General features: G+C 42.0%; 1 protein-coding gene across 1 annotated transcript in view; it reads right to left on the bottom strand.

The window, feature by feature from the left end:
* Positions 1-1,612: 1,612 nt before the first annotated feature.
* The window catches only part of LOC121929285 (transmembrane protein 68-like), a 79,267-nt gene continuing 70,334 nt past the window's right edge, over positions 1,613-10,545 (bottom strand). Inside the window, exons 4-6 of the mRNA XM_042464673.1 lie at positions 10,075-10,135; positions 3,599-3,738; positions 1,613-1,805 (exon numbers count right to left, since the gene is read on the bottom strand). Of these exons, the coding sequence (XP_042320607.1) occupies positions 1,701-1,805; positions 3,599-3,738; positions 10,075-10,135 (306 nt within the window). The 3' untranslated portion in view covers positions 1,613-1,700. The remainder of the gene's footprint in view (positions 1,806-3,598; positions 3,739-10,074; positions 10,136-10,545) is intronic.

Below are 10,545 nucleotides of genomic sequence, written 5' to 3'. Positions count from 1 at the left end.
TGCCCCATTTGTGTTTGGGCAGAATCGGGGTGAATTGGCATAAGTCCTTCTGAACTGGTTCTTTTGAAAAGGGAAATTTTAGCATTTGAAAAGAACCAGTGAACAAATGTGAATCCGTTTTTGATCCTATTCAGGATGGAGGGACAATGGGCAGAGGGGTGGTAACCATTTCACCACAGGTCTTGGCAATCTGCCATTTTTTCCCTGTTAGTGCTGCCATGGGGCTGCCATGGGGCTGTAGATTTCAATTTCCAATGCAGCCAAGTGATCCCTTTGAATCACACTGTGGTCCTGATCAAACTGTTGAGCTGTTTCCCAGTTCTGCTGGAAATTTTTCAAGAGGTTGGGCAAGTATGGGGGTGTTCCTTGGGGGGGCATGGTGCAGTGTTTTTTTTTTAATGACATTATCTGCAAACTGTTGCTTTTTAATGGGTTCATGAGAGTGAGTCACAGGTTTTGTGATGGGAATTCTTCCTTGGCCTGTCATGCATTGATCTGTGGGTTCCTGTCCCAGAAGGTGGGTAATTTGGGGGGAGAGGGTCCCTATGGGATGATGAGGCATGTTTTTAAAAATAATTTGACAGTATTTGACACTGTTGTATTTGTGTGGGTTCATGAGAGATTCCCATCCTGTGGTGGGAATTCTCCCCTGCCATGGGTGCACCCATGGGTGCTATGGGGTAATAAGCCCAGGGATGGGTGCATCCGTGAGCCCCATGGGGGATTCAGCCCAGGGATGGGTGCATCTGTGTGTGCCATGGATTAGCTGTTGCTCCCATAGAAATAAAACTCACCCTGCACTCTCTCAACTTCTAGCAAGCCATTCCCAGGCATGAAGGAAAAGTGGAAGAGGAGAAGGAGTGTGTGCATCTTACACATGCACACACATACATAAACACATATATACACAGAGGGCCATGTACATAGGGACAGCTGATGCATATAGCCATATCTACAAGTGCTTGCATAACTGGAAACAAGCACATGTACATCACATGACTGACATTTAACAAAAAAACAACAAGAAGAAGAAGAAGAAGACCCGGGATGGATTGAACATGTTCGAGATTGAGAATCCATTTTGTTGTGGTGTAAAAGTAAGTGTGAACATGAACTGTGTTAAATAGACATGGAGGCATTCGGTAATGGAAAATGGAGTGTAAACTTGGTTTTGGTTCCAATCAATTTTACGATCCTGCATCTATTTGTCTTAAAAGCCTTTTTTTGCTAGTGTGAATGACCCCATACTTAATGGAATTAAATTCTACTACAAGTTCAGCAAAAGCAACAGGGATACACTCCTATGTCCAGTTCTGTGTGTAGGTTGTCCATTAAGGCAACCCAAGCAGTCACAGTCACACAGCTGGGCAGACATCAAATGAGTTATATTCTGTTTATAGATTTACACCTGGTTTGCCACTAATAGCATTCTAATTTGGATTCTAGGATTCTAGCACACATGGAAGCTGAGGTCAGCTTTTACTCCTTCAAAAACTACCCTGAAGAAAAATTAGGATTTTTTGGGGGGAGGGATCCTCTTAATAAAAACATGCAGTAAAGGGTGGAGTGGCAATACATTATAACTGTTAAGTTTTTATCGTAAGGATTTGTGGGACAACAACTGTGTATTTATGTAAAAGTTCAGTGCAATGAACAAGTCTGAAAATATTGGTGCATATTATTACAGTCCTTTATTCACATTATTCATTTCTGTCATGCATCTCAAAGCGTTCCCTCAAAGCTCTTAGTATGTTTCCTGGTATTTTCTGGTGTTTGTCTCGTAAAGCTTCCATAGCAATTTTTGTCTATTACAAAGAGAAAAGAAGAAAAACAAAAACAGCCATATAGATTTAGAATCAGGGAAATTAGAATCAGGTTCTGAATATGGAGATAGACATAAACAAACGATATAGGATTTAGGAATGTAATTATTTACTAATTTTCTTCTTAAAGGAAGCAACAAATAATTTCAGCAGTTTTCATCCTGCTGTGAAAAGATCTTTGAAAACTGCCATCTTTGAAGATTATTTTCATTTTGACAGTTATTCTGCACAAAACATTCACATGGATATCCTGTGCAGAAAATAGCATTTTATGTGCAGGAAATGGTAATGCTAGGGTAGATATCATGTTGGTAGATGATATATTGCACTAGCAATAAGGCACTTGCCTTATGTGTGCAGTTTTTCTCGCCCCCACTCAAAAGAATATGATAGAGATGGAAAGTGTGAACACAACTAAAGGTAAATTCATCTGTTGAAGTACCTACTCTTCAAAGAGTGTTTGAGACTTCTCGACTTAAAAATGTATTGAATTAGGGAGAAAGATTTTGAGTTTGTGTGTATCTGTATGTGCCTTCAATTGCCTGTCATGGCAAACTCATTAATTTCATAGGGTTTTCTTCAGCAAAGCATCCTTTGTATCCATTCTTGTACGTCTGCATCTGCCTTTGCACGTTTTTAAATAAAATATTTATTTTACTGGAACTGGAGTATTCTCTGCAGTTATTTCTGATATAACATAGGTGAAAAGATTCCCACAGTTACCCTCCTCTTGCAGCCTTCCTTTTGAACAATAATTTCCTCAAATTTTAAGGAGCTGTTGGCATTGCTGGTGGGCACCCTCAACATCACCTACCTTTTAGAGTAACACTGCCAACACAATCTTTTAAAATATTAACAGAACCACTGACTAAATAAAGGGTCTCCTACATGGAGATCGTGTGTGTGTAGTCTATTTGTTTTAAATGCAAGGGTGGGAATAGCACCTGAATGGGGAGCTGTGTGAGGGGTTCCAATATGGGTCATGTTCTACAAAACCCCCCAATGAAATGGGCTGATTTTGCATAGGAGGAAACTTTTGCTTAGATGCAGAGGAAACATCTAAAAATTGCAGAGAATATCCTAGCACCATTTTTCATGTTTACTCTGAAAAATTGTTACTGTAACCCAGAAAATTACCATGAAATAGATTTGACAAAAAACACCAGACAGAAAAGTGGAATGGCATGATTTGACAAGTAGAAATATTATTTTCTGAGCAGAAAGTGTCATTTTCTGTGCCAAACAGCCATGTGTAAATTTTGCACTCGTTCAATCCCAAATTACAAATAGGCTTCTAAAACTGTGTGGTTTTAAAAGTCTTTCTTGCAGTAGAAGGAAAATGGCTAAAATTGCATTTTTGAGAAAAACATTATTGAAGACTAATAATAATAATAATAATAATAATAATAATAATAATAATAATAATTTACTCATTTATTTATATCCTGCCTACTCCGATTAGAACATTAACTCCATATGTACTGTATACATTAACTTCAAGGCAATTTCAACGCCAGCATTTTCTCTGGTTTGTGTTAATAGGGGCTGGTTCACCTGAAACTTTCTTATCATTGCTAGCGTGACAAACCTTAAACTACTTGAGTTCACTTTTGGCTAAAGTACTGGCAAACTGACCACAGTAAACAAACAAACAAACAAAAATCCTACTTCTTTACATTTTTATAAACCTTCTTAGGATTTGTATAAGTCTTTGTGTGTTTTGTATTGAGTATGAATATAAGTTTTATTCCTTAACAATACTGTATAATACTCACTTTTTCAGCTAATTCTTCTGCAGTTATATTTGGATCATATTGAATGGGTTGCCCAATATATGCTCGAAATTTGACTGGAAATAGTCCACACACAGGAAATAGTAAAATTCCTGTCTTTTCATAAAGCCATCTCATTGGTCCTATAAAGAAAATTAAAATTGGCTAGGAACTGCATACTGAGAGACTGCAGAGAAATTATGTGTTTGAAATTGTAACACATTGAAATTAACAATACTAAACTGATACCAATTAAAATAACACAGGTTTTAGTTAGAATCATAGGCCTGTTACAGACTGCCACAATAAAGCTGCTTCGGCTCGCTTTGGAGGTATGCTATTTAAATGATGCATGCATCCTAAGAATCCGGAAGCTGAACCAAAAGCTGCACTACGGTGCTTATGAATGGAGTGTGGCTTTGATGCGACCTCTGGACTCTTAGGACCCATGCATCATTTAAATAGCATACCTCCAAAGTGACCCGAAGCAGCTTTATTTTGGCAGTCTGTAACAGGCCATAGAATCATAGAGCTGGAAGAGACTGCAAGGGCCATCCAGTCCAACCCCTGCCATGCAGGAAATTCAAATCAAAGCATCCTCAACAGATGGCCATCCAGCATCTGTTTGAAGACCTCTAAGGAAGGATTCTCCACTACACTCTGAGGGAGTTTGTTTCACTGTCAAACAGCCCTTACTGTCAGGAAGTTCCTCCTAATGTTGAGGTGAAATCTCTTTTCCTGTAGTTTGCATCCAATGTTCCATGTTCTAGTCTCTGGAGCAGCAGAAAACAAGCTTGCTCGCTCCTCAACATGACATCCCTTCAAATATTGAAACAGTGCTATCATATCACCTCTTAACCTTCTCTTCTCCAGGCTAAACATCCCCAGCTCCCTAAGTCGTTCCTCATAGGCCATGGTTTCCAGACCGTTCACCATTTTAGTCGCCCTCTTTTGGACATGCTCCAGTTTCTCAATTTCCTTTTCGAATTGTGGTGCCCAGAACTGGACACAATATTCCAGGTGGGGCCTGACCAGAGCAGAATAGAGTGGCACTATTACTTCTCTTGATCTAGACACTATACATCTATTGATGCAACCTAAAATTGCATTGGCCTTGTTAACTGCCGCATCGCACTATTGACTCATGTTCAACTTGTGGTCTACTTGGACTTTCAGATCCCTTTCACACGAAGTTTCATTCAGCCAGGTGTCGCCCATCCTGTATCTGTGCACTTCACTTTTCCGCCCTAAGTGCAGTTTCTCTGTGTTGAATTTCATTTTGTTAGCTTTGGCCCAGTTTTCTAGTCTGTTCAGGTCATTTTGAATCTTGATCCTGTCCTCTGGAGTATTAGCTACTCCTCTTAATTAGGTGTCATCTGCAAATTTGATAAGTATGCCCCCAATTCTGTCCTCCAATTCATTGATAAAGATCTTGAATAGCACTGGGCCCAGGACAGAGGCCTGTGGGACCCCACTGGTCACTTCTCTCCAGGATTAAAAGGAGCCATTGTTGAGCATCCTTTGTGTTCGGCTGGATAACCAATTACAAATCCATGTAACAGTTGCCTTGTCTAGCCCACATTTTACAAGCTTGTTTGCAAGAATGTCATGGGAAACCCTGTCAAAGGCCTTACTGAAATCAAGATATACCATATATATTCATGTATAAGTCAACCTCATGTATAAGTCGAGGGCAGTTTTTGGATCCAAAATCATGGATTTTGATATGACCCGTGTATAAGTCGAAGGGCAAACACTGGAGAATGTTACAAAAGATCTAAAGGGGGTGGGGGAAACAACGCACCACTTCCCTCCCTATATCTCACTCTCTGGACCTCTCCCAAGTATCAGTTTCAGCATGGAAAAGGGGAAACAAACCTCAGCGTGCATGTGTGCACGCGCACACACACACATTCTTCCCCTTACCAAAAGCATCTTCAAGGCACATGGCTTGTGAAAAGGAGGACAGACCCCACTGTCTCTCTGCTTTTCACCCCCAAGACTCCCAAGGCTCATAGCTTGCAGAAATAGAGGACAGGCCTTTCTCTCTCTCTGCCATTCACCCCTAGGACTCCTAAGCTCATAGCTAGCAGAAATGGAGGACATGCTTTTCTCTCTCTCTGCTATTCACTCCTAGGACTCCTAAGCTCATAGCTAGCAGAAATGGAGGACAGGCTTCTCTCTCTCTCTCTGCTAGTCACTCCTAGGACTCATAAGCTCATAGCTAGCAGAAATGGAGGACCAGCTTCTCTCTCTCTCTGCTATTCACTCCTAGGACTCCTAAGCTCATAGGTAGCAGTAATAGAGGACAAACTTTTTTCTCTCTCTACCTTTCACCCCCAGGGCTTCCAGGCAAAATGGGGTACAAGCCTGGGCATACTTTCTTTGTGTTCCTTCTCTCAAGCAGCAGCTAGTTAGGTCTGGCTTGGCAGGAAGGCTGAGAGCCTGGGAAACACAAACACACACACACACAGGGAGAGAGGAGGAGAGGGGGAGAGGAGAGCCGGTTCCGCGGCTTCAAACAGGGAGCCGTTACAAGGCTACAGAGAAAGGTGGGCACTTCTTCTTCCACAAAATTTATTAGCATTAACTCATTGACCCTTCCATAAGTCTACCCAGGATTTTGGAGTTCATTTTGGGGCATAAATTTTTTGACTTATAGTTGAGTATATACGGTACTATATCCACAGCATTCCCTTCATCTAACAAGTTGGTAATTTTATAAAAAAAAGAGTTCAGGCTTGTCTGGCATGACTTCTTTTTCTGAAACCCGTATTGACTTTTTGTGATTATGGCATTGCTGTCTAGATGTTCACAGACTCTCTGTTTAATGATCTGCTCTAGAATCTTTCCTGGTATTGATGTCAGACTAACTGGACGATAATTGTTTGGATCCTCTTTTTCCCCCCTTTCTGAAGATGGGGACAACGTTTGCCCTCCTCCAGTCGGCTGGGACGTCTCCTGTTCTCCAGGAGTTCTCAAAGATTATTGCCAATGGTTCCGATATTATATTTGCCAGTTCTTTTAATACCCTTGGATGTAGTTCATCTGGCCCTGGAGACTTACATTTGTTTAGATTAAACAGGTATTCTTGTACTATCTCTTTACTTATTCTGTGCTGAAATTCCCCTTTTCTGTCCTTTGCTCCGTTATCCTCAGGTTGAGCACCCTTTGCCTTTTCTGAGAAGACTGAAGCAAAAAAGATGTTGAGTAATTCTGCCTTTTCTCTGTCCCCTGTTAGCATTTTGCCATCTTCTGCACGCAGTGGCCCTACCGTTTCCTTCTTCTTCCTTTTGCTGCGGACATATCCAAAAAAGCCCTTTTTGTTGTTTTTAACCTCTCTAGCAAGCCTGAGTTCATTCTGTGCTTTAGCTTTTCTGACTTTACTCCCACACGGGCTCGCTATTTGTTTGAATTCCTCTTTGGTGATTTCCCCATTTTCCATTCCTTATACATGTCTCATTTAAAACTTAGCTCGGTTGAAAGTTCCTTAGTCATCCATCCTGGCTTCTTGAGACATCTCCCATTTTTCTTCCTCATTGGAACTGTTTGAAATTATGCCTTCAGTATCTCCCTTTTAAGAAACTCCAATCCATCTTGAACTCCCTTCTCTTTTAGTATTGCTGACCATGGGCTCACTCCCAGTATTTCTTTAAGTTTACTAAAATTGGCTTTCCTAAAGTCTAGAATGCATGTCTGACTATGCCTGGCTTTTCCTTTCCATTGTATAACAAACTCCAGGAGTGCATGATCACTCCCACCTAATGATCCCACCACTTGCACTCCATTAACTAGGTCATCCCTGTTGGTTAGGATCAGATACAAAATAGCTGATCCCCTTGTTGCCTCTTCCACCTTTTGGACAATGAAATTGTCTCCAAGGCAAGTGAGGAATTTGATAGACCTTGAGGATTTGGCTGAGTTTGACTTCCATCAAATATCAGGAAAGTTGAAGTCACCCATCACTACTACATCTCTCTTTTCTGAATGTGTGGTCACTTGTTCTAGAAAGACATCATCCAGTTCCTCAGTCTGACTTGGGGGTCTGTAGTAGACTCCCACAATAACATACTTGTTGTTTCCATCCCCTTTAATTTTTATCCAGATGCTCTCCACCTGGCTTCCAGGATTGATGTCCTGGATCTCTTCACTGGTGTAAATGTCCCTGACATATAAGGCTATTCCTTCTCCTTTCCTGTTTGGCCTGTTTCTCTTGAAAAGGTTATACCCTTCTATTCCTACATTCCAATCGTGAGACTCATCCCATCAGGTTTCAGTGAGGCCTATTATATCATATTTGCTTTGTTGTGCTAGGAGTTGAAATTCATCTTGCTTATTCCCCATGCCCTGTGCATTAGTGTAGAGACATCACAGACCATGGGTCCTCTTTACTTGCTGCCTGTGGAAGTTCTTTTGCCTCCCACTTTTGGGTCCTTGCACTGTTTGTCTTGTTCCCTCTATGACAGTTTGGCTATTTTCTCCATCCCTTTTGTCTCCCTCCCCCACATAACTCAGGAGTTTATCGCACAGGTCCTCCTGGGTCCGTTCTGAGAATGGAACGGAAGGAGCAGGAATGAGTGCAGAACGAGTGGGGGACGGATTTTACTGCACACACCGGTCCCTCATTCATTCCATCCCCCCTCTCTTCCATTCTCAATCCGTTCCAGAGGGGGCAATTTTTGAGAACTGTTCAGAACAGTTCTCAAAAAGTGTTCCCTCTGGAACAGAATGGGAACAGAAGAGAGGGGGAATGGAATGAGTGAGGGACTGGAGTGTGCAGTAAAATCTGTCCCCCACTCGTTCTGTTTCCTGCCGGGCCGTTCTGAGAACGGCCCACAAGCCCGGTGCGATAAACTTCTCAGTTTCAAGCCCTCCTGATCAAATTCTTGAGACTATTGGCAAAAACGTTTTTGCCAACTGGCGTGTGATGCAACCCATCCCTTGCCAGAAGTCCCTCCTCATGGAACCGCAGCCCATGGTCCAAGAATCCAAACCGTTCTTAGCGGCATCGTCTACGGAGCCAGTTATTTACATCAGATATTTTCTTCTCCCTTCCTGGACCATGTCCTTCAACTGGGAGAAGAGATGAGATGACAACCTGTGCATCTATCTCTTTCAACTTCTTACCTAAAGCCTCATAATCCCTTATGATATTCTGAAGGCTGTGCCATGCAGTATCATTGGTTCCTACATGAACCAAAAGAAAGGGGTAATGGTAAGTAGGCTTGACCAGTCTTGTCAGTCTCTCCGTCACATCATGGATCTTTGCCCCAGGGAGACAGCACACCTCCCGAGACATCTTGTCAGGCCCACAAACCACTGGTTCAGTGCCTCTCAGCAAAGAGTCCCCCACGACCACCACATGCCTCCTCTGAGGCTTAGCAGCAGCTGTTCCCTTTGGTGGAACTCTCTGGGTCCCCTGCTCTGTCCCTAAAGTCTGTCCCTGCTGCTGTTCCTCATCATCCTTGATAGTAGAGAGAGAATGAAATTGATTCTGTAGATGCAAGCTCACAGAATGTTCCTTGGTTTCCCTACTTCTGTGTGTGACACTCCTCCAACTATCTACTTCTGTTGTGTGTGAAGTGACCTCTTGCTTCCCAGCAATTTCCTCTGTGTGTTTCCCGTCCAAGACCGTTCTGGTCAGGAAAACCTCTTGCTCCCTATGACACTGTAGTGTAGCGACCTGGACCTCCAGCTGCTGTATTTTCTCTTTTAAGAGGGCTACCAATTTGCACTTAGTGCAGGTGAAGTTCCCCATATCTCTAGGCAAGAAGACAAACATCCCACAAGTGCTGCAGGTGACTGCAGGCAGGGCCTTCAGTGTTCATACTGAGAAGTCTTAAGGAGACACTGAAACAAGACTGTGGGCTTCCCCTGCTAAACTTGGCCTTTGTCCCCAAGCTCTGTCACTGAGTTCAAGTCACTGGGCCTATAGTTATGTAGAGCTCCTGGCTACTAGCTCCTTCCAGAGGCAAGTCTCTGACTCACTCCCTTTGAGGAAAAGTCCTCACAAGCCCCTTTAGGAAAAAAGGGAAAAGAAAAGTGAAAAATTTAAAGAGCCCCCACCTCCAAAAAAGTTTTCAGGTCAGCTTCTCCTCTATTCTCCAAATCCTCCTTGACTATATAGAAAAATTTAAATTAATAGCGCGTGCCTCTGCCAGCCTTCTGTAGAATTTAGGGTTCAGACTTCTCCCTGCAGGGACTCCCAGAATGCAATAGCTGAAGTCTAAGGTTAGATCTCGCCAAAAGCACATGGAGCATTGGTTAACCATCATATGTATAACTCTTAATCATCTTCAAGAATAGAAAGTATACAGAATTTTGATGCTCATAAATTACAGTATAACATTATGTACAGCTTAATGTTATGCTCTTTCTATGTGAAAACAAGTCTCACAGAATTTAATGTGGCTCATTCAAAGAAAGCACATATAGGTCTGCAATATAAAAAACACATGTCTAAGGAAGTATAAACTTACGTATATTTCCATATGTGATATATCCCTCTCGGACATTTGAAGTAAACATAGGAATGATGGGCTAAGAAAGACCAAAGATAGACATTTTAAAACCAAATTTTTAAAACTTAAGCCCATGTACGTCAGTGAAAACATGAATTGTTTCTCATGGAAATAAATTAATTAGATTTATATAGTCAGCTAAAACAGTAGGGCTTATAATAATAAAGGATGTAACAGGTATGGATGGGTAATTCAATTCCTTCCTCTTCTATTCCAGAAGAAATTCCTCTGAAGCTGCTATTTGCATTGGTGCTCCTGGATGGAGGGGGGAGGTGAGAGAGAGATCCCCAGCCCGCAGTTGGATGGACACACTGAATGGGGAAGAGTGGTGGTTGGTAAGAGAGTGAGAGGGTGACCCAGAAGAAGACAAAGAAAATACTTGGGAAAGCCAACTAGGAAAGATGGAGTCAGGGAAGTGGGTGTTGGTGG

The sequence above is a fragment of the Sceloporus undulatus genome, chromosome 4, assembly GCF_019175285.1.
Source record: "Sceloporus undulatus isolate JIND9_A2432 ecotype Alabama chromosome 4, SceUnd_v1.1, whole genome shotgun sequence".
Classification (NCBI taxonomy): Eukaryota; Metazoa; Chordata; class Lepidosauria; order Squamata; family Phrynosomatidae; genus Sceloporus; species Sceloporus undulatus.
The sequence above is the reverse complement of the archived record's forward strand: the minus strand, read 5'-3'. Positions and strand labels throughout refer to the sequence as shown.